This window comes from Sander lucioperca, chromosome 24, assembly GCF_008315115.2.
Source record: "Sander lucioperca isolate FBNREF2018 chromosome 24, SLUC_FBN_1.2, whole genome shotgun sequence".
NCBI lineage: Eukaryota > Metazoa > Chordata > Actinopteri > Perciformes > Percidae > Sander > Sander lucioperca.
This window is the reverse complement of record NC_050196.1, coordinates 14,438-40,007: the sequence shown is the minus strand read 5'-3', so window position 1 is coordinate 40,007 and position 25,570 is coordinate 14,438. Positions and strand designations below refer to the sequence as shown.

Sequence of the window (25,570 nt, the reverse complement as noted above, 5' to 3'; positions counted from 1 at the left end):
ACCGGGGTGTGCTAGCTGGCTACGTTAGCATTAGATTAATCGTCTATCTATACAGCTAACGTTAACGTTACTAAAGAACTTATTCTTGGGTTAGCCCAGTGTTGTTAACCGTGGTCAAAACAGTCATACTAAAAATAACTTTATGAGTGTGTTTAACGATGTTGTAACCTCATAATGTTACCCACCAAGCATTAGCATTAACGTTAGCTACTTGTCAACCAGCACATTGTAGTAACGCTACATAATTAAGCTGGATTGATATTGAAATGTATCAATAAATAAGGTCTCTCTTGTATTACTGTGTTAAAAAGTGGCATGTAATTAATCACAAAATGATTTTATGAGTATTTCTTTCTGTGACATTTTATGATTTACAATTACTCCTGAACGTATCATCTGGTTGCCAGTGTTCTGACGGAAGTTACGAGACGAAACGACCCGTGTCAAAAAATAAAATAACAGATTTGTCTGGGTTTGAAATTTGGTGGAAACATTTGGGATAGTGTAAGAAAACAACTCAATAAAATAAATAACGTAGGTATGGTCAGAAATGTTACATATTGTACCTTTAATCTTAAAGGGAAACTATGCAGTCTTTTTAGCTTAATTTACCTTAACTGAACAGCTTCGTAGTCATTGGAATGGTTATATGACTTTTTTTTTTTGTTGAATGGTGGACGTCTCGCTCCCCCCTAGCCTACCCTGACCGGCAATTTCCACTGGATGCGTAACGACTGAGGATCCGCTCCGGAACATCGGCGGTGTCATGAGGTTTCCATTAAAGTCAATGTGTGTATTTCCACTGACTGCGGAACGGCTGCGTTCCAACTGCGTCCCAGCTCCGGTGGTCCGCAGCCCTCCGGAGCAGATACGCAGAGTTTCTATTTTTGCCGGACGCCGGAGAGCTCCGCAGCAATTCAACACAATTCAGATTGTGCGGGACAGGAAGTCGAGCACAGAAAGAAAATAAAACATCCGGTTAATTTTCAAAATAAAATACACCGTGCTCACGGCGGATCATATTTCCCTGCACTACACCTTGAAAACACAGCACAGAGTTGTTTCCCCTCTACTCCTCTGGATGGAAACAAACTGTTGTTGGTTTTGTGGTTCTATTCTACGTGAATTTGCGAGATCTTGTGGGTCTTCGTGACTACAGCTGTCACGCAAATAGGAAAACACAGCAAATAGGAAAACACGACAGCAAATATGAAAACACGACAGGAAATATGAAAACACAACAGCAGATATGAAAACACAACAGCAAATAGGAAAACACGACAGCAAATAGGAAAACACGACAGCAAATAGGAAAACACGACAGCAAATATGAAAACACGACAGCAAATATGAAAACACGACAGCAAATAGGAAAACACGACAGCAAATAGTGTTTTCATATTTGCTGTTGTGTTTTCCTATTTGCTGTCGTGTTTTCATATTTGCCGTTGTGTTTTATGATTTGTTGAAGTGTTTTCCTATTTGCTGTTGTGTTTTCCTATTTGCCGTTTTGTTTTCCTATTTGCCGTTGTGTTTTATGATTTGTTGAAATGTTTTCCTATTTTCCATTGTGTTTTATGATTTGTTGAAATGTTTTCCTATTTTCCGTTGTGTTTTATGATTTGTTGAAATGTTTTCCTATTTGTCGTGTTTTATGATTTGCTGTTGCGTTTTTCTATTTGCTGTTGTGATTTGCACTTCAGGGCCACCGTAGGATTGGGTACACATGCTGATGAAATGGAAACAGAGGTAATCTCTGCAACAACAAGGTGCTGCTGGGATTTGAAAACAGGATCTCCTGTTTACTAGACAGGCACTTTAACCAACTAAGCCACAGCACCGCCATAAGTGCTGTCGTAATATTAAGCCATCAGTTCTCTTTCAACTTGTGTAAGCTGTATAATTTACTAATTGATTAATTGATACATTCTACCATTTACTAAAGCTGAGATTTTGTGTTTGATGATGTGCATTGTAATGTACACAGTAAATTATTAATGGACCAATAGTGGTTCATGGTGTTATAAGAGGGAAATGTGGTGGGAGGATGGAGGGCTGTAGCCTACTGTCATGCACTCTCATTTATTGTATCCTAGCACATTATGCATTTTAGGAAATAGAGACTGCTTATATATTGTGTGCATTTAGAGAAAATACAAAAGGTCCTGTGCGTTTTAGAAAATCGAGGCAGATAAATGGAGTTTTGCAGTTTACTTTAGGCTAGTGTAGAGTTGGCAAATTTTTTTCTTGTGGTCGTTGATGGATGTTGCACAAATGGATACCGCACAGATACCTCTTACTATGGAACTAGCAGCTTTTTCTGCGAGTTGAACTCCCTCTGCGTCAACAATGTGCCCTGAGACGGTGAACATCAGCTAGCTTCAGGGTGAGTAGAAAGGGACATTGGATTCTGTTTACAGACCCGCTGTGGTTTAGTTAGCAGCTAGGAAACGCATTATCGATCTGCGATATCATCGGAGTCATGGTTTATTTATACAGTCTATGGTTGAGTGCTAGCTTGTGGAGTTTGACATAAGTGCTTCCAACGTGTTTAGCTGCTAGCCCTTTCCCTAGGTTGGATCGTTTGGTATCTAGCTTGGTTTTGTGACTCAATTTCAATGAATGCCAGTCTCAGTTTTGTTGAACGCTATAAAGCCTACACGTTAGGCTTTATTTGTGCGTGTAAGTGAATATGTACGTGTTTTGTGTATGTGACAACGTTACATCCAGCCCTTTGCCTAATAGACTTGCTAGTATGCTGGATAACAGCTAAACATACCTCTCTGTCCTCTGCCTGATGTGAGCGTTTCAGCGCCCTGTCTCTGCGGCAGATAGCATTGGTGGTGTTAGTACTTGCCGTTGGTCTATCGGTCTTCCCTGTACTGTAGCCTGAAAAATCAATCATTGACGGAATGGCCTCAGGTTTCAGTCTGTTGGACTTAACCCTCACCAGTGACCCTATTGTATCGAAAGTACAGCTCTCTAAATAGTCTGTCGCTAAAAAATGCTCGCTACAGACTCAAAATCCAGGGGCTGTCGGAGGGCTGGGCAGTTTTAAGGCAGCTAGCCATGAGTTGAGGACTGGTTTCCTTGTCAAAGGTAGCCTGTGGAAATGTATCGTAACCCCAGCTGCCTTAGCTCTATACAATTCATTACTGCAGCCAGGGGTAATACAGTATGAACCCCCCCTAGACCTGTTGGTTCCCGTTTCCTCAGCCATGTCCGTTAGCCTCAGACTGTTTACATTCTATGGCTGCTTACCATGCCAGTGATGTAGCCGATTATGGAATTCCAACATGGCGGCGCCTGTGTAACAACAACACTTTCAATGTACCATTTTATCCCTTTTAACAAATTCAGCCATTTTAATCATTGTACCAATGAGAAGAAATAAAATACATCTGTTATATCACCTTTACTCAAATTCCGGTTCAGTTCATCTTTAAGGTCTTAAGATGGCACAGACCAAATTTGAAGTTGATCGGATGAACTCTCTAGGAGGAGTTCGTTAAAGTACGACATGTGGAAATGGCCAAAATCGTACTAATTTGGAACTTTCAATTCAAAATGGCGGACTTCCTGTTGGGTTTAGGGTATGGCTCCAATGACGTTTTATGTACGTCTTGACACGCTACATGTGCGGACCAAGTTTCGTGAGTCTACATTAAACATACTGCAGGGGCTCAATTTCTTTAGGGGGGTGCTAGCAAGCCATTTTTGTGCGCCTACTCGCGAAACCCTTAAAATATGTACATTTTCACCAGGATTGATGCAACCGGCAATTTGGTGAGTTTTTGAGTGTGGTAAGCCCCTCATAAAGGCAATTCATTCAGGCCCTAATTATAAGGTAAAACCACTGTTGGGTAAACAGAAAAGGCCCCCGGATTGGTCAGGACCAGGCTGGCCACAAGGAATGAATCTCCATGGTAACCGTGTGTGCCTCTGCTTTTGTGAAACCAGTCAGGGCTAAATTGGGCCAGGATAACTGGAAAATCCTGGCTTAATCACTTATCTTTGATTTGATTTATTACTTATCTCGAACAATCAACAATGTTGCAAAAGAAAACAAAATTAAAACAGATAGAATTTACCAAAGGAAAAATTACAAAACAAATAGATATGCAAATACAGCATACAAAACATACAAATATGGTTTAACAAACATGGTAAAATAAGCATGTAGTACAGAGTATGTAGTGTATTATGGTTCAATATGTATATAGTTTTGTTCAATATACCAATACTCCAACTATTGGCCAACTTCACGTACAGATATTTAATGTGGGGCTTCCAGCAGAGATTGTGATCAAGTACAACACCCACAAATTCATTTTTCATAGACTCTTTTCTTAGACTCTTTTTATTTCATTATCAATTACTATTTATACATCTGTATTTATAGTGCAATATTTAAATATGCATTTAGTTCCAAATGTCATCTTGCTTTTGTGGAATTTATTTTCAGACTTTCAATTATTTCATTATCAATTACTATTTATACATCTGTATTTATAGTACAATAAGCAAATATCATGAATTTAGTTCCAAATATCATCTTGGTTGTGTGCCATACCCCTCAGATCTCAATCCCCCCAAAAATAAACACACTGGTGCACAGCTGCTTCAGTCTGAAAAAGAGTCCTCCAGCCTTCCTTAAGTACGGGGGGGGGGCAGCCACTAACGATCAAATCAGGATCACCTGAGTAGAGGCAGGGAGAACCAAAACAAGGGGGGCGCTTGTAACACTCACGTGTTGGGTTCTCATGTGTGCCTGTAAATTTCCCTTCTCTGTAAAAGCTTTCTTACAGACTGAGCAGCTAAATGGTTTCTCTCCTGTGTGGATTCTCATGTGTTTCTTTAAACTTTCCTTCACTGTAAAAGCTTTCTGACAGATTGAGCAGCTAAATGGTTTCTCTCCTGTGTGGATTCTCATGTGTTTCTGTAAACATCCACTCACTGTAAAAGTTTTCTTACAGACTGAGCAGCTAAATGGTTTCTCTCCCGTGTGGATTCTCATGTGTGCCTTTAAACTCCCCTTCGCTGTAAAAGTTTTCTGACAGACAGAGCAGCTAAATGGTTTCTCTCCTGTATGAGTTATCATGTGTCTCTCCAGACTTGTCTTCCAACCAAATCTTTTCCCACACTCAGAGCAGCTAAATGCTTTCTCGCCTTTATGAGTTCTCATGTGTCTCTTTAGATTTTTACTGGTGCCAAATATTTTCCCACACTCAGAGCAGCTAAATGTTTTCTCACCAGTAGTACATCTTGAATCACTAACAGGGAATCTATCATCATTCAGAGAGTTTAAACCTGACTGAGGTTCTCTGGTGTCCTTCCAATCAACACTGTCATCAGTCTCAGGTTCAGAAGAGTCTCCAGTCTGGTCATCAGTATCTGGTTGTAAATGTGTATCTGGATCTGATTTCATGGCTGGTTCTGGTCCTCCACAGTCCTCTCCACCAGCTTCTGTTTTTATCTCTTCAGTTTGTCTTTGATGAAGCTGTGAGAACTCAGGTTTCTCTTCATCATCTTCACTCTTCACAGGGACAGGAGTGAATGGAAACTTGGTGATATCAGCCTTCTCCAGCCCTTGAAGCTGCTCTTCATCCTGACTGATCTGGAGTTCCTCCTGTTCCTCTTTAATGTTGGGGGGCTTTGTGTCCTCCTGGTCCAGACTGGAGCTCCACTCCTGCTGATGTTCTTCACCAACAATCACTTTCTGGACATCTGAAGGTAAAGTTGAAACACAAACTGACAGCTATTAATGTCAATCTTAACAATACTTTAATAAGTAGCTCTAGTCACTCTCATAATAAATAGGGGTGTCAGGATTTTTAATTCAATCTTTGATTTAAAGATTTTTTCCAGCACTGACGCTCACAATAACAAGGGGGACATGAATGCAATATGAGTTTACAGAGGGTCAGCTGAATGCACCATGAAGTCCAGTCAGAGCCAACAGATTTAACAATTGTTTGTTTACATAATTCACAGGGGAAGGCAAAATGCCGTCACACTGGTAGCTCAAAAAGCATTAAGGATTGTCCAAATCTGTTGGTTCTAGGGATGCAACAATTATAGACTTTGTTGGTACGATTATGGTCTGAAAAATAATCCCGGTTTCATGATTGTTATGCGTTAATTATTTCACTGCTAACATATGAAATCACACTGTAGATTATAATGTGTTATATACAGGGTTCTTGCACCATTTTATCATAACAATTTCTTTGGAATACTCAATTTATTGCCTCCTACAATGGAAATCAAAACTTAAAGTTTTCGATTTGTTATCAATTATGTGCAATGTGTAAACTCTGCAAAAATACTTTTTCATGAGACCTTTTTTTCAAATTAGGAGAGAGTATAATAACTAAAAATAACCCTTCCAACACTGTTTGGCCAATATAGATGTACAGTAAACACAATCAAAGCTCACAGTTGGCATTTTCATTTTTTTTTCATTTTGTTCCTTTGTGATGCAGAACAGAGCCAACATAACATACATACGTTGGTATATTGAACAAAACTATATACATATTGAACCATAATGCACTACATACTCTGTACGACATGCTTATTTTACCATATTTGTTAAACCATATTTGTATGTTGTGTATGCTGTATTTGCATATCTATTTGTTTTGTAATTGTTCCTTTGGTAAATTCTGACTGTTTTAATTTTGTTTTCTTTTGCAACATTGTTGATTGTTCGAGATAAGTAATAAATCAAATCAAAGTGATTAAGCCAGGATTTCCCAGTTATCCTGGCCCAATTTAGCCCTGACTGGTTTCACAAAAGCAGAGGCACACACGGTTACCATGGAGATTTATTCCTTGCGGCCAGCCTGGTCCTGACCAATCCGGGGGCCTTTTCTGTTTACCCAACAGTGGTTTTACCTTATTATTAGGGCCTGAATGAATTGCCTTTATGAGGGGCTTACCATACTCAAAAACTCACAAAATTGCATCAATCCTGGTGAAAATTTAAGTATTTTAAGGGTTTTGGGAGTAGGCGCACAAAAATGGCTTGCTAGCACCCCCCTAAAGAAATTGAGCCCCTGCAGTACTTTTAATGTAGACTCACGAAACTTGGTCAAAACAAAAAAATGAGCTATTTGCATGATCAGTCACAATGGAGTCGACACCGGCACAACAGAGCCAGGGCAGGAATGTGTTTCTATCTTGGAAATTCAAACAGCACTTCACATTAAAGAAAGAGAAGGGAGACCGAAATATAACTGTGCAGTGCAACCTCTGCTTGCCAGCAACCAACCTCCTTTCAGCGTCCAAATACTCCACCTCCAACCTGAAGCATCTTAAAGTACGTTTTTGTTGTTGTTTTTTCTTAAATTAGCCAGGGGTAGTCGTCTGCAGTAGTTTTACTGATCACCTTCCTATTTTATAGTTGTATCAGGTAGCTACCTGCTTAGTTGACGTGCGACTTTACATTCTCCTACGTGCTGATGTACTAGCCCCAGAGCCGTTGAAAGACTGACTAGCCCCGTTTGACATGCTAGCTAACATTAGCTAAAATTTGCTCGTGGTAGTTTAGACTGCGGTTAGATTTTTGAAGTATGCAATTCAGGATTACAAATACAACAATCTATCTGCTTGCTCAGGAACACATTCAGCCAGTTGGAACAGAAGAACACAACAGAATAGGCCTGTTTAGTAAACAGGATTTGATGGCCGCATTCCTACACTTATAAAATGCAATTCAATGTGAAAGTAATCCAAGTATTCAGAATACGTTACTCAGATTGAGTAATGTAACGGAATACGTTACAAATTACATTTTTGGCAATGTATTCTGGAATGGAATACGTTTTGAAAGTATCTTTCCCAACACTGCAGACGGTAGGTACAAACTAGGGGTGTCACGATACCAAAAATTCAGTAGTCTGTGCCAATATCAGTAAAATAACACGCGATATTATACCGAAAGTCTCGCAATAATTAAGCAATATTTCGTTTGCGTTGCATCCCGCCCGACATGTACCCAAAGAGTATAGAAGCAACAGGAGGAGAAACTCAATAGAACGTTGTGTTACATTCAGTCCAAGATGGCGGAGCTGCAGTTCCATTGAGTTTCTCCTCTTGTTACGTCTATACTCTTTGGTGCACCTCTCGAAAAATACACATCACTTGGTAGCGTTGTATTTCCCCCCGACTCATTTCCTGGTTCTCCTTCTCCATAAACAACATGAAATCAAGGAGAGGGTTAACTTTTCCTGCTCCAGATTTCCCACCGTGGTCAGGAAGAACAGGGGAACACTTTGTTTCTCTCACTATGACTCTAGAGTCGCTACTCACTCCAAAGAAAATCGCCGTCACTCTCTCACTTCTTCCTCGCTCTACCACACACACCCACATGCCGGCTCGACACACACACACCAGAGCACGTATAAACATCAGCTGCGTGCATATTGAATTGTCAATTGTAAAATACATTTCCATTTGAATAAAGAGACCAAAAAACTGCAATGCCGCAGGAAATTCCACCGGATGCATGTATTTTCCGTTTCCTTCCGCTTTCATTGTGTTGGAATTTTAAATTTGTTGGATTAATGAGGACTATTGTTGACTGCTCCTAAGATCTCTGCATGGTAAATTGAGACAGCTAGCTAGACGATCTGTCCAATCTGACTTTTCTCTCGCACAACTATTCTGCAGCAGCTCTGTGCGGAGCTTAGCGCCACCGATGACAATTCTAATTGGTTTAAAGAAATGCCATAAAACCAGAGCATGTTTTCCTCCCATCCCCAACTGCTGTGTGGAGTAGCCAGACCCTCCTTCAGGGCGCTTTGGAGGAGGGTCTGGCAAAGCGAGACCAATTACTAGTTAACATTAGTTAACTGCAAAGTAAGCTTCCCCAGTGCTGCATTCAAACGCTGTAGAACATTTTACAATAATTTCAAAATTACTTTTAAAATAGCCCAGTAAACATTGCTGGGAAATATTCAGGTACTACAACATGAACCGAAAACACGTGTTACAAGGTGGCTGTTGTTATAATAAATATGTACTAAAATGACTTTAAATAGGCTGATATTTGCTTCATTTACACACCTTCTACTCTTCAGAACATTGTGGCAAATTAGCAGCTGAGAAGAGCAGAAAGGGCGACTCGGCAGTCTGCTAACTTGTTGCTCAGCCTACCAATATCAGCTGATCTGTTTAAGACTACAAAAACGTGCATGCAGGCTCAAATTCAACCACGTTGTTTTATCAGGATAAAGCAATAAGCAGAAGGAAACTCTTCTAGCTGCTAGGCTAATGTAAAGTGCAATGTTACTGCGGCGTTAATGTTTCCACCTCAGCTGAGAACAGAGAAATGTCTATACCTTACCTGCCGTGTATTATATTAAATGTTACCTGTAGAAATAATTCATAATTATGGGAGACAAAATAGATACCCCCTATATATTTAACAAACTGTCTATCCTCTTGTGCAAAATGAAGTGACGAGCAACTTGAGTTTTTTTCTCCATTATCTCTTGAATATTGGATAGAAGATAGCCAATGATAACCAAACAATGGTTATTGTATTTCATTGATTATTGTATTTCATATGACACAGTGTATGAACTCCTGTAACTTTCACCAGTAAAAAAAAAAAATGTAACCAAATACAAGGCTCCAAATAGGCCTGCACGCTGTTGGAAAAAACTGACATTGTGATATTTTTTTTCTGCGATATATATTGCGATATGAAAAAGACTAATTTGATGACATAAATAGCTCTATTTGGAAATAATAAATCATTCTCGAGTACTGTGGTGATTTTGTAGGGGAGTGCACCGTAACGTTAGTTGGGACAGACGCCTTGTTTCTTTAGGCTAACTATATTAGCTTTAGCCTGGCTGGTAGCAGCTTTATGTGGTGAAAAATGGCCGGGAGATGTCGTGATTACGTTGCATTAATCAGGTGATTTAGTTTGTCTTTGCAGCGTACATAAAACACTGACTACTGTAGCTTCACTACCAATGGAAAAGTATGTGCATCTCTGTGTCAGCTGCAGCTTACGGTACTTTTCTACACACGGAGATCCTCACTTCCCATAACAAACCCAGTCGGACTAACGTTACGTCACATACACACGTTGGCCACCTCTCTTAAAGGGGAAGGGTCGGCCAATAACAATCATGTAAAAGGATAACAGTGAAAGTTGACTTTTCTATCAAGCAGCAAAAAAGTTTTAGCGTCAACATCACAACGTACCGCGATGGGACTATCGTGCATGCGCACATCGCGATGTAGACGATGAAACTAAATATTGTTCAGCCCTAGCTCCAAACTAACTTTTTTTACTAGGAGCACTGTAGCCCCCAACTGAAACTTTTTAGGGGCACATGCAGAAAATGTAGCGCAATTTTTTACATTTCCCACATTTTAACTGTATTACTGATAAATGCTTTGGTAATTAATACAGAAACTACAATCTGCTGTCATATATTGTAGTTCACAGTCACTGAACTTTATTTTAATGGTGCTTAACAAATGCACATTCAGAAATGTATAGTATTATTATGGTCATGTAGGCCTGCTGTATTATTGCCTCTGCCTCATACAGGCTCTGCCTCCCTCCTCTCTGTCTTTTTTGTTAACCCTGAAATAACAATCATATCTAACGTGATGGAACTCTAACGGCCACCACCCGACTCATGAATTGTCAACTGTAAAATACAATTGACAATTCTTGATAACAGACCGTTGCTAAGAATAACAGACCGTTGCTATGCATAGCATCGCATCGCCATGGACCAAGTGTGGTTAATTTATCAGCTGTGGCAAAAAGTGGAGCACCTCCTGTCCTCCAGTTCAGGCATTGACAGCAGATATTACTTATTAATGTACTTTTTCAGTTATGACTGACTTTCAAACTAGATAACAATAAAAGTTACATGGCATTATAAACCAGAGCCAGCTCATACAACAATGAATCTCACCCAACAGGGTAACGTTAACTTAAGTAAGAACAAATATAAGAATATAACACATTGTAAACGTCTCCCACCTCTCTGCTGGCCAGCTGACAGTTTCCTCTCAGAGTTCATGTTGAAGTGTCTCTCCTCGACTTCTCCCCGACCTGCGTTTGATAAAAACACAAAGCTCACAACATATCCAATAACACACGTTAGCAGGAGCTAGCTGCGGCTAACGTTAGCTTAGCGCGCGGACTCCCCGCAACAACAGCAGTAAACGCGTTTCCGGTCAGAGAAAGAAAACAGACCTGCTCTTTGTAGCTTCGCTTCAGGTTTTAAAACCTCATGCAGCAGTTTGTGATGTTTCTCTCTGGAAGGACACCAAACACTGGCGCCTTTTACTCCGCCGTCCACATCACGAGGTAAAATGTAAACAATGGGACGGAGGTCGTAGCATCTTCCACAACCCGGAAACACAAACACAACTTCCGCTACACTCCTCTGCCCTTCAAAATAAAGATAAATGTTTTAACAGTCGATTTTAACACATTGCCCTTAATAAGATGAGATCAAATCAGTGGTTGAATGTAACTTAGTACATTTGCTCATGTACTGTACTTTTAAGGTATTATTTACTTACGTATTTTATACGTTTAATGAATTGTACTTTTTGACTTAGATTGACTGCACAGCACAGATTCTGGCAGTACTAAATGAGGTCTCTCTGTTCTCTAAAGCCTCTGGTTGACGTTTAAATATGAAAAAATGTGAAAGATATACACTTTTTACGGTTACCCTCTGATTATTGTGTATAATAAATCTGTAACTTTTAAGTTAAATATTTAAGGATCATAGTTCAAAGAATAAGAATATAGTTGCCTGACCAGAGACGTAACAAACCCCGTGTAAATATTGGAGATGTATTTGAAAAATAGAGACAGCTTAGAGCCCAAAAGGACACTGAGTTGGCTAATTTCCTCCTGAACAGGTAAGCATTGGCTTCAGGCTAATTTATCACTGCTACAAGGGACGGGCATTTTATGTCATTTCAACATTTGTGTACTCACATTGAATTATATAGCTAGAGTACCTGAGTTGGTTACTCGCAAAAGCAATTGAGACACAGCCAGTAAAGTGATCCCGGCTGGTCCTCCAACCCCTGCTTACTGCTAACGTTACTGGAGGACCAGGCAAGCGGGCCACGGCTGTTTACAACGTGTATCCTGTTCAGCGGCCGTAGCGGACAACGGTGAGTTATTTTAATTTTATTGGGCTATAGGACTGTGAGTTTGCAGTATGTTTAGCGATTGTTGCATTAATTCTAAGCCAATAAAGTGTGTTCAGTCAGGTGGAGAGGACGGCAAGGTAGTGTTAATTTTAGCGGTTCCAACTTTAATTCTAAGCCAAAAAAGTGTGTCTGTCAGTTGGGTACAGAGCTCCGCGTGAGCATGGGCTTCTATGACTGTCAATATAGCCAGTATCTAACGTTAGCTACTCCGCTGTGCTGTGAAGTAAGGTCTGGCTATGTGAGACAAGTGTTTAGCATGGGCTTATATGACTGTCAATATAGCCAGTATCTAACGTTAGCTACTCCGCTGTGCAGTAATGTCTGGCTATGTGAGACAAGCGTCTAGCAACATTGTTCTGAATGCTGCGGTCTCAGCTTGGCAACCTCCGTGAACTTAGAGTCTGGGGAGACGACTCTGTCCAGTATTTCAAATTTGTACTGCAGTAACTATTTTAATTTAGTGTCAGTATTACATATTACACCTTTAATATCCTAATGTTATACATATCTTTTGGCTGTGAGAAATCAGGAATAAAGTTTGTTGTCATTGTTGAGAATGTACAGGTCACTGTATGTAAATGCTGGAGACACCTGTGTTGGGGTAGTTATCTGACAATCAGGCACTGCTGGGATTTGAACCCAGGATCTCCTGTTTACGAGACAGACGCTTTAACCACTAAGCTACAGCGCCCATTACGCTATGAACAAACGGTTTACTCATTTTGTCGGGGCTGAACGTGGCCCAGGTGTACACCAAGACCCTGTGACATCACTGTTGGGTGTGGTTTAAGGTGCATGTGATGCTGACTGAGGTCAGAGGTGAAATAAACTTGAAATTTAACGACCAAGGCATTTAAGGGGCCGACTGCCTGATGTGAGCTTCTTCCAGGCTCCTCCTTACAGAGAGGAGGAGAGGTAATAATCAATTTACTAGTTTTTATCAAAACAACATAATTAGGCCAAATGAACAGAAATGGCTGATGAATAAACTAGGTGTATATTGTAGCTTAAACATGTGTTTTTATGTATCATCTTAAGTCTGTGATAATGTAGTGTTTCTGTGTAAATATAATATGCCTTTTCAATCCTTTTTTACCTTTTTCATTTGCTACCAGGGTAGCATAATGCATAGCATGGGGATCAGGTACACATGCTGATGGGATGTAAACAGAGGTACTCTCTGCAACAACAAGGTGCTGCTGGGATTTGAACCCAGGATCTCCTGTTTACTAGACAGGCACTTTAACCAACTAAGCCACAGCACCTCCTTGAAGGATTCTGTAATGTTAAGTCTTAATTCTCTTTTACCTTATATAAGCTGTATAATATACAGTATATTGACTGATTGAACTTTTTTCCATTTACTATAACTGATATTTTGTGTGTGTTGAGTATTTAGCAATGCTCCTATCCTTACTTAATTAAATAAACCCAAATCTCATTTAGGCCTACTGTTCATCATACTGATGTAACTTTAACTTTCTTAGTTAACTTGACAATACTAACACACGTTAATACGCAGTTTATGATGCATTTTTCTCACTGAGTGATGAGATGAAGAAGCTACCTTAACCTGGAGGAACTGCAACGGAAGAGCAAAAATTCATATTTCTCCGCAACCCTGATGAGAGTAATATTGAATTATCTTTTTGGGGTAAATGGGAATTCATATTTTGGGGCAAGCTCTGTCTTGCCATAGTTGGGAAGTTGAGGAGAGATTTAAATAAAATGGGTAGAAGAGTTAGAGAAGGTCATTATTGTTAGCAGTGGAGCCGACTGAAATATTGTGTGTAGCCTAAGAAGTGGCTACATTAAAGTTCTATAAAAGCGTATCTTCGCCTCCTGTAGTCTTATGTACAGCGGAACAACAGAACAGGAGTGAACGTGAGCTAATGGACAGTAATTAACTGAAGTGAACCATGAAGTACGCTGTTACAGATATAGATCCTGTCGGTAACATGCTAACGCGATTAGCATTACAAGTTCCAGAAACATCATAAAATTGATAAAATGTAAAAAATTGCACACAAGGGCATACACCTTCTGTAGACCGCAGGCAGTGCTCTGTTTAGACCGCGGCTGCAGGTAAGAGACAGAAAGTGTGTTCAGAAATCTGTTCAGATGAGATCTTGAGTGCAACATGGACACGTGTAACATTATGGTACCAAAAAAAAGCCTGTTCATTAGGATGCTAACACTTTTAAAAACATACAATGATCCTTAAACTAAATTAACAAAATGTAACTTTGGATTGGCCTAATTTCATTAAACAGGAGTTACGAGGAGAGATGACGCGTACAGTATTGAGATTTATAATACAATGTTACTTTCTGTATGGATCATACTGTGGTTTTAAACTTCAATTGGCAATAGCCTAATAATATGTAATGTTACATATAACCGTTTGGATATGGGAAATCAGGTATTAAGTCTATTGCCCTTGTTGAAAATAAAGAGGCAAACACTGTGTTAAGATAATCAACTGATAATCAGGCACTGCTGGGATTTGAACCCAGGATCTCCTGTTTACAAGACAGGCGCTTTAACCACTGAGCTACAGCGCCTCCTGCTGACTGATCACTCTTGCAGGAATACAATGAGCTAGTGAACAGGGCTATGACCAATACTAGATGTGAAACAATTCAAACTCTGATTTGAAAATGTTTTTTGAGAAGGGAAATGGATTGAACACATTTGTGACAGGAGGTAGGTTATTGATTAGTAAAGCTCCGTTGAAAAAAGATATTAACTGTAATTTGAACATGACCAAACTAATGTATTTTGTTATATGCAATGTCCGATCTACCTGTATGATTTATACAGTGGTTTGAATTCGAAAAGAAAAGTTTATCAATTAGTTCTGTGAATAGATAGACGCCTAACGCTAGCAAGTAAAGATGGTTGCTAAGTCCGCTGCTTGGCAAGCCTGTCAGTAGAATAGAGTAATTCTAAATAAACAGGTTAACAGCTGGCTTGCTAAATACAAGAAACAGCAAGCTAGCTTAATACACAGGCTAACAGCTAGCTCTAAATAAACAGGTTAACAGCTAGCTAGCTAAATAGAGTATATATATATATTCATATATATTTGTATAGCTCTTTAAAAATAAAAAGGAAACTTGTTTTGGGGAGAATAATAATTATTACTATTAATGAATTACTCTGGGCTGAGATTTCCTAGTAACCTTACCAAAAAGGCTCAGAATGCTGTAAATGTTGGTATAATATGAAAATGCCTGGTGGATTTAAGACAAAAAATAATAATGTATTGAATGAATCAAATATGAACATATATGTCACCGTCAGTGGCTTGTTGATCTTTACATTGTTAGTTCATTTCCTAACCTGGCCTGGGACACACATTCATATGGTTTGATAAAGTACTTATTGGAGCTTATTTAGCTGAGTTCACCAAAAGTGGTTTGACATGAATCGGTCAAAAGGTCAGGCCGCATAATAGATTTATAGCATTTCTTTACAATAAAAAATATTAAAAAAATTAAAGGATGGGTTTTTTGAGAAAATAAGCTTTGTGTTATGTGTAGGGGGGTTAGCTGAGTTCATCAGAAGTATTTTGACATGAATAGGTCAAAATGGCAAGCCGCATAATAGATTTTTCGAATGTGTCGAATAGCCAATGTCCAATATAAAACCAATTTTACCACGGTAACGCGTTTCCGGTCAGAGAAAGAAAACAGACCTGCTCTTTGTAGCTTCGCTTCAGGTTTTAAAACCTCATGCAGCAGTTTGTGATGTTTCTCTCTGGAAGGACACCGAACACTGGCGCCTTTTACTCCGCCGTCCACATCACGAGGTAAAATGCAAACAATGGGACGGAGGTCGTAGCATCTTCCGGGACCCGGAAACACAAACACAACTTCCGTTACACTCCTCTGCCCTTCAGAATAAAATAAAGCGGTTTAAGAGTCGATTTTACCCACTGTCCTTTAATAAGATGATATAAGATCAGTGGTTGAATGTAACTTAGTACATTTGCTCATGTACTGTACTTTTATGGTATTATCATACTTTATACTTCTAATGAATTGTACTTTTTGACTTGGATTGAATGCACAGCACAGATTCCGTCAGTACTAAATGAGGTCTTTCTGATGCCTTTGGTTGACGTTTAAATATGAAAAAATTTGAAAGATAAACACTATTCACGATTACCCTCTGATTATTGTGTATAATAAACCTGTAACTTTGAAGTTAAATATTTAAGGATCATAGTTCAAAAAATAAGAATAAAATCTACTGTAGTATAGAAAATGATATACAGTACAGGTGAATATTTTTAAATAGATGGCTTCAGAGGGTCTTATCCATCTTTGGTTTTATTTTGCTTTGCGAGATGGATCTATCCAGCTTATTACTTGGATATCTGATAAATCCATCCACCCACCCATCATCATCCACATATTGCGGTCAGGTCACAGGGGCAGCAGCTCCAGCAGGGGGCCCCAAACTTCCCTTTCCTGAGCCACATTAGCCAGCTCTGACTGGGGGATCCCGAGGCGTTCCCAGGCCAGGACAGAGATATAATAGGCTCGTCGAGATGAGCCAGGTCTGCGCAGAATCGATTGCCGACAATCGCCACCCACTGCATGCTGGTTAGATTTGTGTCCGACTTGATCCCGACTTGCTCTGACGTCATTCACACGTGGTCAACGATAACCACACGGGATCAAGCATCGCAGTTGCTTTTCACCGACTGCATTACCCGGGCAGACCCAGGGCATGCTGGGAAACGTCTGTTCGGTGTGTTCCGTGCCGTTGTCCGTCGGAGGGGCCGTCGGCCTTCATTTTGGCTGACCTGACTTGCTGGGTCGGAGGGCAGGCAGTCGGACTCAATGACCAATCTGATTGGTGGAGCGTCACCCGGAAATGACGAGCGGGATGAGCCTGACTAACGCCTCTCAAAATCTGACGAAATTCTTTTAAACTGACCTTTGTCGATCGGAAATGAAGAGAGATTCAGCAACTGCACGGCCTATTTCTCACTTAAAATGTTTTCAGAAACACGTTTCGGTGAACTTTCTTCATAAAATACGAGATCATATTCCGAACGATGCCGCCATTATGCCCGGTTGTAAAATCCGGGAGCATCCGGTTTTAATTTTTTGGGCGACAATACAGATTAGCGCCGCCTGCTGTTATGGAGACGTATTACTTCTTGCGCGACAACCGTCGGGTTGGTGTGTCAGAGCCTTTACAGACGAGGCGCAGCTCATCTCCCACAAGCCTAGAGATTCACATCTTCTGAATATATTTGGGTTTTGGACTATTGGGACGGGCAAAACAGGCAATTTAAAGACCTCACTTTGGACTCTGACAAAATGTGCTGTACACTTTTCTCTGTTTACTGGTGTTTTATAGACTCAAGTATTTATTCCTTGAATAGATTCATCAACAATAATATATATAATGGTTAGTTACAGCTGTAACTCTGACTCCTCTGACAGACTCTGCTCATGTTAACACATCTACCGGAAATCATAAGAAGACACTGACAGCATTAATGTGATACGAACATCTCAGCCTGCCCTGGTTGTCATGGTGACTATATTTAGTAATCCGTAAGCAGCTTCGTATCAAGTTAAAGATCAGTTCCACAGAAATGCAGTTCAGAGAAGTTGACTCAAAGAAGTCCAATGCCAGTGGTGGAATGTAACTTACACTCTGGCACAAACTGCACGCCCAAGCTGATCCCACAAGTGTCAGGACTGCTGGCAGACCATTCCATCCTCTCCACTCCCACGTTCTGGAGGTAGTCTCTGATAAACCCTGCCCTGTGGGGGGGCGAGCGTTGTCATCTTGGAGGATGGAGTTTGGGCCCAGACTGTGGAGATATGGGATTGCCACTGGTTGCAGAATCTCATCTCTATATCTCTCTGCATTGAGATTGCCTCCAATGATGATAAGCCTCGTTTTTCCAGTGAGGGAGATGCCGCCCCACGCCATCACACGGCCTCCACCAAAAGGTGTTACTCTATCGGTGCAGCAATCAGCATAGCGTTCTCTGCGTCTTCTCCAGATTTTGACCCTATGATCCAACTGCCGTAGGCAGAATCTGGACTCATCACTGAACATAATGTTCCTCCACATGTTCAGGTTCCAGTGCACGTGTTGCCGCCAATTGTTTGGCAATGGCAGAGAAGATTTGACAAATTTTTCATGGGCGCAACCCACATACTCAGCGCTGCTGCTCATCCCACGAATGCATGTTCCTTACGAACGGGGTACCATTTGAAAGGGAACTAAACAGGCTTTCCAACGGTATAAGATTTATTGCCATTATTCCATTAACTGTACTAATAATACCGTAAAAACGCCGCGGCCACACCGCTATGACTGCGCCGCGAATGTCATCTGTCAGAGTCTGGTTGTTCACCCTCCCTGCAGCAGTCTCCTCCGCTGGAGCTGATCTTTATAATATATATATATGTATATGTATATATATGTTTAAAAAGGTTTTCCCACCCAAATTCTACTTTCTGTCTTGCAATCCAACTTTGATGCTTAGAGCTGCATGTTGGGCAATTTCTGTAATTAGCATACTAACAGGTAAAATAAAGATGTACTTTTTAAATGTATTTAAATTGAAAACAATATGTTAAACAAATTTCACAACCCCACCCCCCAACAAAGGGGTGTCCAAATGTGGATAGCTCAAAATGCGTACAGATAAGACGCCATTTGGCTTTAGGAAAGTGGCGTGTACGTTTACGCAAAGTTGTGATGCCATGTTGAACTGGCGCAATAAGCACATTGCAAAAGGCTGCGAGTTTTTGTTGGCTGAAAGAAAATATCAGTAGATAACTGCACTTTTTGAGTGCTGCCTTTTATATTCAATTCAATGTTCAATTTGTTCAGTAAAAGAAAGTTGGAAATGATATCCATTTGATTTGTTTTAAATTCAACATGCATTTGTTGTGTTTCAGCAGAAATCAAATCCTCATTAATTTAGTGTTTCTGTGTAAAGTTAATATGCCAGGGCAAAAAGGGTTAAATTTGATTTCCCTGCAACAACAAGGTGCTGCTGGGACTTGATCCCAGGATCTCCTGTTTATTAGACAGGCACTTTAACCAGCTAAGCCACAGGACCACAGTAAGTACTATGGTAATATTAAAACTCTACCACTCACTGTCACTGGGTGTTTGCATTACTCTAGGTACCTTCGGATCAAATATTTAAAGATATGACTGGAATTTTCTTTTCTTGTATGTGCTCAGAAATATGGGAAATATTGGATAGGATAGAACAAGATAGATAGATTTTTTTTTTTATTGATAATTGATAACGGTGTTGCAGCAGCAAAATAGCAGACACACAGCACACATACAGAGTAAACATTAAATAATAGGAAACAATATACATGAAATAATAATAGAATAATACACGAGCAATATTTAAAATATATACAATTTGGAAATAAAATGTACAACTGTTTCAATAGATATGGATAAACTTAATGTGCGAGTTGGGGAGTAAAGATGCACAACTGTTTCACTAGTAATGATAGGATGTTGATAAACCTACTGTGCAAGGTTGTGCAAGGTGCATTCAGTGCAGTTGTGATGTATATGAGTCTTATCTCACACTCAGTGATGAAGTGTTAAAAAGTTTTATTGCCTGTGGTAGGAATGATTTCTTGTAGCGGTCCGTGCGACATCGAAGCTGTCGGAGCCTCTTAGAGAAAGTGCTCCTCTGTTGGACCAGTGTGGGCTGCTCTTATCTGTGGCTCGCTGAAGCCCTGGGCAAGGTTGTAGACAATTACCTTATATTTATGGTTTATAAAATATACCTGAATTCATAAATATGAAGCATATTACTGCAGACAGTCCAGTAAACCTACACTGCAACGTCTGCTATAATAGTGTGTTATGTATTATTATCAGCATGCCTATGGCAGCACGTAATCATTCATCATTGATGCTCAAATCATTGTCATTATAGTTGTCATTCTTGATCTTGAAATTGTTCTTCTACTACTTGTGCTTAAAAACTTAACATCGTACTCAAAGGCACATCCTGGTGGTGGAAGCTATACAACACATCTACAAACATAATTACTGCATAAAATACACTGGATCCTGGAAAAAATTTTTTCGATCCTCCGGGATTATAAACATGACACTCTTAGAAATGAATTTTAAATAAATCTGTTAAGTGGAATAACATTGAATTATACTCAAAAATTAATTGTGGGTCCCTGATAATCAATACAAAACACTTAACAAAAGGAAATATTAAACATAAATAATCTTCAACATCAATTGATCGCTCACACATAATAATAATAATAATAATAATAATAATAAGTTATACCGTCCTACTTTGTGATGTAAAGTCAATATTTAGTAAAGTATATTATGTACTGAACCAACAGTATATCTGACTCAAAAAGGCAATGGCTGGTTAAAAATATGCTTGGAGTATTTTTTCTATTTACCAGTCCCTAAAGTGTATTAATATATATGTTTAAATTATAATACTGGATATTTGCAAGATACATGTTTTATATGATAACATGTTCTAAAACACTTTGTGCAAAGTCTAGAGCACCTCCACTTTTAATGTTGCCGTGGATCCAAACACTGTCCAGAGGTAGCTTACCTGAGTTGCAGGAGTGAACGCTGTTAAAGTAGAGTGCGTTTAGCTGGGGCCGGACTTTGGTGATGCTGAATACAGAACATTGGGGGATGTCAGACATTTGCTGCTGAATTTTTACAGCAGCTTCTTGTATTTCTGACCCCCAGAAATACATCGGTATTGGCACGTATTGGTGCAGCGGGCTTCACAAATGTACCGTTCTCGAGCCAGATCTCATTGAAATTGTACTTAGCTCTATTAGATGTAAGGACCGTTAACAGAAACAACTTTAACTTATTACTTCTAGAAGAAGCTCTTCAAACACCTTTAAAAGTGAGACTGATTAATGCAATTTTATAACACGCCGCGTTGGGAACCAGGCCTCAGCCAAATGTACCTACTATGTTGGAGTCAAAATATTAAAATGGCAATAAAAAGTAATTAATATTGATCAACATGATTAGGAATTACCATAATTAAACAATATGATTTAACGTTAATTAAGTCACCTATTATGGGGCATCACTTACAGAGATCAAGAAAAGATAGCCAGTTTAATGACTTAAGTCTTATAAAATATACTAAATAATTCAATTTGGAATTAATAATGACTTTAATAACTACAGCCAAAATTACCAAATCAATAACTAGCTAAATTTGAAAGATTTCAGAGTTCTTGTCACAGAAGAGGTTGGTAGGATTCACTTTTGTACAAAGTTACACAAACAGCACGCATTTTCCATAGTGTTTTACAAACTAAATAAAGCAAAAGTAAAACGCACAATATCTAACTAAACTATAAGATCTTAGCTAAAAGAAGGCAAAGGGTGTGTGTGTGTTGTACAGTCAAAGACAAGATGGCTTAGATTACATTACATTACATTACATGTCATGTAATTTAGCTGAAGCTGAAGCTTAGCTGAAGCATGTAATTAAAACATGTTCAAATCAAAGATGGCGCTTCTTTGTTAAGGTCTTGAGTCTCCTGACGGCGTGTTCTACGTCCGAGTCAAATCAAAGGCTGTAAGGCGGGAGGTCTGCTTACTATTAAAGTGTGTATGTCTGGATGTTTAAAGTCAATCTGTGTAAGTTAAGGTACCAGGTTAGGAAAGAGAAGGTTAGTTACGTGCCAGACTTGGAGATGCCCCGATCACGTTTTTTTGCCTCAGATATCGATTGCCGATCATCAATTATCAATATCTGCCGATAGAGGGATCATTTTTTGCATGGTTCTGTTTGATTATAGCAGCTAATATGACTCAGGGTTTTTCCTGCATAGAGAACGTTTTGGCGGCCCCCAAAGACGTTTATAGCCGGCACCAAAGAAAAATCACCAGCGCCAAAGCGTCTAATTTTCAGCAGCCAGCCTCCTTCTCATCCACAGCTGATATATTTTACACATAAGGCTGGCGCTGATAAGGGAGCTAAGCTGCATCGTTTTGAACGGAACTGAACGCTCCGCTGTGAAGCTAGCGCTAAAGGGATCTCTGTTTGCAGAGTTCAGGCCGTACCGGACTCTTTTTACAATAAATTGGTGCCTAAAAATGTCATCAGAATGCAGGAATTGATGTCTTTTACGCCTAAAACTTCCTGGAGGAGGACCTACCCCCCTCCACAAAGTCCCATTCTAAGCCAAGAAAAACCCTGTGACTGTGTAATGTTTGGCCAGTTTGTAATGTATTGGAATCTCCACCAGGTGGTAGTGTAACTGACTATATAATGGTGTGACTCTATGGGCCTTTGAACAAGAATCATAAATCAGTCTTGTTTCATACCCCTATCGTACCAAAAATGTGTGCATATATGCCAGTTTTTGAACGGGAAAATGTGCAAATGATAGATGTAGTATTATTACTGCAATACTACAACGATTGCAAGTTAGCCTATATCCTTGACGTTCCACTTCTGGGATTGCTCCGGTGACGCCAGAAAATTCATTTAGGCCGGATATCCGTTGCATTGGGCTTCCTTTGTGTTGGCATGTTAAACTCTGGTCGATATATGAGGACTTTGGTTAACCTTTTCTCAGATCTCTGCAAGGGAAAAAATCCAAGACAAATCCAGACAGCTAGCTAGACAATCTTTCCAATCTGAGTTTTCTGTTGCAAGACTAAAACAACCTTTAAACGTACACGTTTGCTCAGTGAGCTGACTTTTATAAGTATAAGCGGAGCGTTTGTTCCATATAGGTATTTATTAAATATGCATGGCTCTGTTCATCCGTCTCAATCATTGCATACAAGTGAACTCAACTGGCATACATGGCATACACGCAGGTATGAGAGAACATAATACCTTACGTCAGCATAAAACCGTAATACCTCAAATATAGCAGCCAACACTATTACTGTAATGTATTGATAAGAGCATTTTACAAAAATTATATTTAACAACGTTCCACCAAAATAAGTTCCATCCGAGCCTATTTTGCAGTGGCGTGGCGGCTTTTCTTCGGCGCTTAGCACCGCCCAAGACGATTGTGGTTGGTTTAAAGAAATGCTAATAAATCAGAGCACGTTTTCCTCCCATCCCCAAATGCCATGTGGAGTAGCCAGACTCTCTTCCAGCACGCTTTGGAGGAGGGTCTGGCAAAGCGAGGCTAATTACAAGTAGACGAGTATACGTTTTTATTTTTTTTATTGAGTAAATATCGACCGATAATGATCGATGGTCGATCAATTGGGGCTAGACTGTGTCGGTGTAAACCCTAGACTACCATCAACTTAGCAGTGTGGCTAATCAATAACATTACTAAAGTAAAAATCCGGTCTCGGGAGACAACAAAGGCGTCGTAAACGTCAAACAAACACTAGGGGCACAGGCTGTGCACCAAAATATAAACAAGCAGGCACTCATGTCATCTGTTAAAGAAGAGTTTCTGTTTCTGACTACTTTCAGTAGGCCATGCTTTAGTTGAGAGCTGATGTGGAACCACTGCTGGGTAGGCCAGTACAGTCGTAGGGGGTCATAAGGATGGTGATGTCAAAGCACTTTAAACGTACGTGTGAAAACTGGGGTCTGCTAGGAGACTGAGTTGGTTGGCTATTCCTTGTGTCTACAGGAGAGCTGCCATTTTGGAGTGGGCTGGGGTTTCATGGATTGTCTGTCTGTTGCATTACCCAACAAGTCCAGTTTAAGTTGCTGGATGAACAAGGTAATCTTTGGAGTTCCACAGTAACTTCATAATCCAATCAATGTATAAGACCTGTCAAAATTGCATGTCAGACATTTTAAAGACTAAAATTCTAATTATTGGATTTTAGACTGTTGTGACCAAAAGAGTATCACATCTTATATAACTTTCAGAAAATTAATTCATTTTGACACTTGACACAGCTTCTCTACTCTCCTTCCAGACTGAAGCTCCACTTCACTAAATAGTTTCCCTCCTGTGTGGATTCTCGTGTGTCTATGCAAACTTCCACTCTGTTTAAAAGCTTTCTTACAGCCTGAGCAGCTGAACAGTTTTTCTCATGTGTGAATTCTCATGTGTGTCTGTAAATGCCCACTCTGCATAAAAGCCTTCTTACAGACAGAGCAGCTAAATCTTTTTTCTTCTGTGTGGATTCTCATATGTGTCTGTAAATGTCCCCTCTGTGTATGAGCTTTCTTACAAACTAAGCAGCTAAATGGTTTCTCTCCTGTATGGATTCTCATGTGTGCCACTAAATGTCCACTCTCTGTAAAAGCTGTCTTACAGACTGAGCAGCTAAATGATTTCTCTCCTGTGTGAATTCTCATGTGTTTCTGTAAATTTCCACTCATTGTAAAATCTTTCTTACAGACTGAGCAGCTAAATGGTTTCTCTCCTGTATAAGCTCTCATGTGTCGCTTCAGATGTCCACTGGTGCCAAATTCTTTCACATACTCTTTCTCACCAGTTGTACATGAATCAATGACAGGGACTTCATTGTTATTCAGAGAGTTTAAACCTGACTGAGGTTCTCTGGTCTCTTTCCAATCAGCACTGTCATCAGTCTCAGGTTGTAAATGTGTATCTGGATCTGAGTTCATGGCTGGTTCTGGTCCTCCACTGTCCTCTCCATCAGCTTCTGTTTTTATCTCTTCAGTTTGTTTTTGATGAAGCTGTGACAACTCAGGCTTCTCTTCATCATCTTCACTCTTCACAGGGATCAGAGTGAATGTGAACTTGGTGATATCAGCCTCCTCCAGCCCTTGAAGCTGCTCTCCGTCCTGACTGATCCGGAGTTCCTCCTGCTCCTCTTTAATGTGTGGGGGCTTCGTGTCCTCCTGGTCCAGACTGGAGCTCCACTCCTGCTGATGTTCTTCACCAACAATCACTTTCTGGACATCTGAAGGTAAAGCACAAACACACAAACAAATAGCCATTCATGTAAATCTTAACAACTACTTTGCTAATTGGCTACATTCACTCCAATAAGTACACAAGTTCATAATGACTTTATCTGCTTTACCCCAGGTCCCCAAAGTCTGAGCACAAATCCTCTCGCTGCTACGTTTGTTGCCTAAAGCTAGTACACTTTCATTTCAAAAACGTATGCCTCCACCCTACTCTTCAACCAGCTGTAAAGGTTTTGTCAGTGTCCGTCCATCGTCGTCTGTTTATCTGGGGTCAGGTCGCGGGGACAGCAGCTCCAGCAGCTCCAGCAGCTCCAGCAGGGTGTTCCCAGGCCAGGGAGGAGATATAATCCCTCCACCTAGTCCTGGGTCTTCCCCGAGGCCTTCTCCCAGCTGGACGTGCCTGGAACACCTCCATAGGGAGGCGCACAGGGGGCA

At 40.1% G+C, this 25,570-nt stretch overlaps 2 protein-coding genes and 5 non-coding genes across 7 annotated transcripts; all 7 read right to left on the bottom strand.

The window, feature by feature from the left end:
- Positions 1 to 1,767: 1,767 nt before the first annotated feature.
- trnat-agu lies at positions 1,768 to 1,841 on the bottom strand. The gene has a single exon. It is a non-coding gene; the product is annotated as a tRNA-Thr (tRNA).
- Positions 1,842 to 4,458: 2,617 nt separating this feature from the next.
- Positions 4,459 to 20,987, bottom strand: LOC116066804 (zinc finger protein 135-like). The gene is made up of 4 exons (XM_035998804.1): positions 20,837 to 20,987; positions 11,237 to 11,434; positions 11,021 to 11,092; positions 4,459 to 5,727 (listed from the first exon to the last, which is right to left on the bottom strand). The coding sequence occupies exons 1-4, from the start codon at positions 20,985 to 20,987 to the stop codon at positions 4,685 to 4,687; spliced, it is 1,464 nt and encodes a 487-aa protein (XP_035854697.1). The 3' UTR covers positions 4,459 to 4,684.
- trnat-cgu lies at positions 12,835 to 12,907 on the bottom strand. The gene has a single exon. It is a non-coding gene; the product is annotated as a tRNA-Thr (tRNA).
- trnat-agu lies at positions 13,408 to 13,481 on the bottom strand. Its single transcript has one exon. It is a non-coding gene; the product is annotated as a tRNA-Thr (tRNA).
- Positions 14,708 to 14,780, bottom strand: trnat-ugu. Its single transcript has one exon. It is a non-coding gene; the product is annotated as a tRNA-Thr (tRNA).
- On the bottom strand, positions 19,251 to 19,324 carry trnai-aau. The gene has a single exon. It is a non-coding gene; the product is annotated as a tRNA-Ile (tRNA).
- A 3,157-nt stretch (positions 20,988 to 24,144) lies between the features above and the next one.
- On the bottom strand, positions 24,145 to 25,177 carry LOC118494443 (zinc finger protein 3 homolog). The gene has a single exon (XM_035998450.1). It carries the CDS (start codon positions 25,160 to 25,162, stop codon positions 24,284 to 24,286), a length of 879 nt encoding a protein of 292 aa, XP_035854343.1. The 5' UTR covers positions 25,163 to 25,177; the 3' UTR covers positions 24,145 to 24,283.
- Positions 25,178 to 25,570: the final 393 nt, after the last annotated feature.